At 44.1% G+C, this 2,500-nt stretch overlaps 1 protein-coding gene across 1 annotated transcript in view; it reads left to right on the top strand.

Annotated features, from left to right (window-relative positions):
* LOC119582529 overlaps positions 1-2,500 on the top strand; it is a 93,053-nt gene that overhangs the window by 89,176 nt on the left and 1,377 nt on the right. The window contains exon 3 of the mRNA XM_037930841.1: positions 1,507-1,688. Coding sequence (XP_037786769.1) covers positions 1,507-1,688 — 182 coding nt within the window. The remainder of the gene's footprint in view (positions 1-1,506; positions 1,689-2,500) is intronic.

Raw genomic sequence — 2,500 nt, forward strand, 5'->3', positions numbered from 1 at the left:
GAGGGGGGGGGGGGAGAGAGGGGGGGGAGGGGGGGGGGGGGGGGGGGAAAAAGGGGGGGGGAAAAAAAGAGAGGGAGAAAAAAGAGAGAGGGAGAGAGAGGAGAAGGGAAGAGAGGGGAGAGAAGAAGAGAGAGAAAGAGGAGAGAGGGGGGAAAAGAAGAGAGAGAGAGGAAAAGAAGAGAGGGAGAGGAAAAGAGAGAGAAGAAGCGAGAGAGAGAGGGGAGAGATGGGGGAAGAGAAGAGAGAGGGGGAAAAGAGAGAGAGAGAGGGAGAGAGAGGGGGAAAGAGAGAGGAAGAGAGGGGAGAGAGAAGAAAGGGGAGGGGGGGGGGAGGGGAGGGGGGGGGGAAAAGGGGGGGGGGGGGGGGGGGGGGATTAGAAAAGGAGGAGAGGAAGGGAGAGGGAGAGAAAGAGAAGGGGGAAAAGAGAGAGGAAAGAGAAAGAGAAGGGGGAAAGAGAGAAAAGGAAGAGAAGGGGAAGAAAAGGAGAGAGGAGGGAGGGGAGGGGAAGGAGAGGGGGGGAAATGAGAGAAGAGAGAGAGAAAAGAGGAAGGGAGAGGGGGAGGAGGAGAGAAAGAGAAAAAAGGGAGGGAGGGGGGGAAAAAAAATAGAGAGAGAAAAGAGAGGGGAGAGAGAGAGAGAAGAGAAAAGGAAGAAAAAAAAGGAAAGAAAAAAAAGGGAAAAAATAGAGAGAGGGGATTGTAGAAACCCTTTAGGTGACTCTTGGTTATTTTTTAATGCGCGGAAGCTACTTGCAGGGTGAGATGAAGTAATCTTGGTAAAAGGAAGTAATATAGTTAAAAATCTACAATAATGCCCTCCTAGCATGGTTAGACCTATTTAGCATGGCCTTAACAGATCACAGTAACAATTTGCTCTTTTACCATGAACCGGGGGTGTGTGTGGTGTGTTTTTATAAAATATTATATATAAAAATTAAAAATTTAAGATAATAAATATATATATATAGAAAATAAATAATATATATTATTTTATATAATGGGAAAATATTTAAATTTTAAATATATAATATTATATTATATATAAATATATAAATATTATATATATTATATTATAAATTTTAATAAATATATTTATATTATATATATTTATATAGATATATCTATAATAATATATAATTTTTTTTTTTTTTTTTTTTTTTTATTTATATTAATATGTGGGGTTGGGTGTGTGTGTTGTTGTGTTGGTGTTATGCGTGAAAACACACACAAACACACACACACACACACACGCACACACACACACACACACACACAAAAAAAAAAAAATATATATATATATAAAAAATTATTATATAAAATTAATTATATATTATATATTTTTGTGGTGTGTGTGGTGCGTGTGTGTGTGTGAATCACACACACACCCCACAACCCCCACCCCAAAAACACCAAAACAACTTATAACACACGGGGACATTCCCCTAACATCCCCCGTCCAGGAAAAAACACCCTATGCAAACCCCACGAGCAGGCTTCCTTCTCGCAGGGGGATCATGGACAAGGACCAGCAGAAGGTCGTTGTCACGTGGGTCCGCCGGATGGAGGGCGTCAACCACAAGAACGTGAAGAAGGCACTGAAGGAACTCACGAAGGAGGTCAAGTCCATCGTCCCGTCGGGCGGAACGCTCTATGGGATCTGTGAGAACTTCGATACTTATCAGCATGGAGGTGAGTTCGGGGAGAGAGGGAGGCAGAGACGAAGAGGGAAGGGAGAGGGAGAGAGGAGGAGAAAGAGAGGAGAGGAGGGAGAGAGAGGGGAGAGAGAGAGAGAGGGGAAGAAAAGAGAGAGAAAAAGAGAGAGAAAGGGGGAGAGAGAGAGAAAAGAGAGAATTAGAGAGAGAGAGAAGAGAAGAGAAAAGAGGGGGAAAAAGAAGAAAGAAGAGAGAGAGAGAGAGAGGAGAGAGGAAGAGAGAGAGAAGGAGAGAGGGGGAAGAGAGAGAGAGGGGAGAGAGAAGAGAGAGAGAGAGAGAAAAAGAGAGAAAGGAGGGAGGGAGAGAAAGGGGAAAGAGGAGAGAAAGATTAAAAGAGGGAAAAGGAAGAAGAGAAAAAGAAGAAGAAAAGGGGGGAAAAGAAGGAAGGGAGAGAGAGAGAGAGAAGAGAGGAGAGGGGAAAAGAGAGAGAAAAGAAAAAGAGAGAGAGAAAAGGGGAGAGAGAGAGGGGAAGGAGGGAAGGGGAGAGAGAGAGAGAGAGAGAGAGAAAAAGGGGAGCAAGAGAGAGGGGAGAAAAAGGAAGGGGAGAGAGAGAGAGAGAGGTTGAGAGAAAGAGATATTGAGAGAGAGAGAGAGAGATGGAGAGAGAGAAGAGAGAGAGAGAGAGAGAGAGAGAGAGAGAGAGAGAGAGAGAGAGAGAGAGGGGGGGTGGGGTTGAGAGAGAGAAAAGAGAAATTTTAGAATGGACCAGAAAGAAAAGTTTTCGATGGGATAGAAAGACAGAGGGAGAAAAGAATATCATAGCTCACCTACCGTTTCCATCGTCCCCCC

Source organism: Penaeus monodon, chromosome 16 (assembly GCF_015228065.2).
Source record: "Penaeus monodon isolate SGIC_2016 chromosome 16, NSTDA_Pmon_1, whole genome shotgun sequence".
Lineage (NCBI taxonomy): Eukaryota > Metazoa > Arthropoda > Malacostraca > Decapoda > Penaeidae > Penaeus > Penaeus monodon.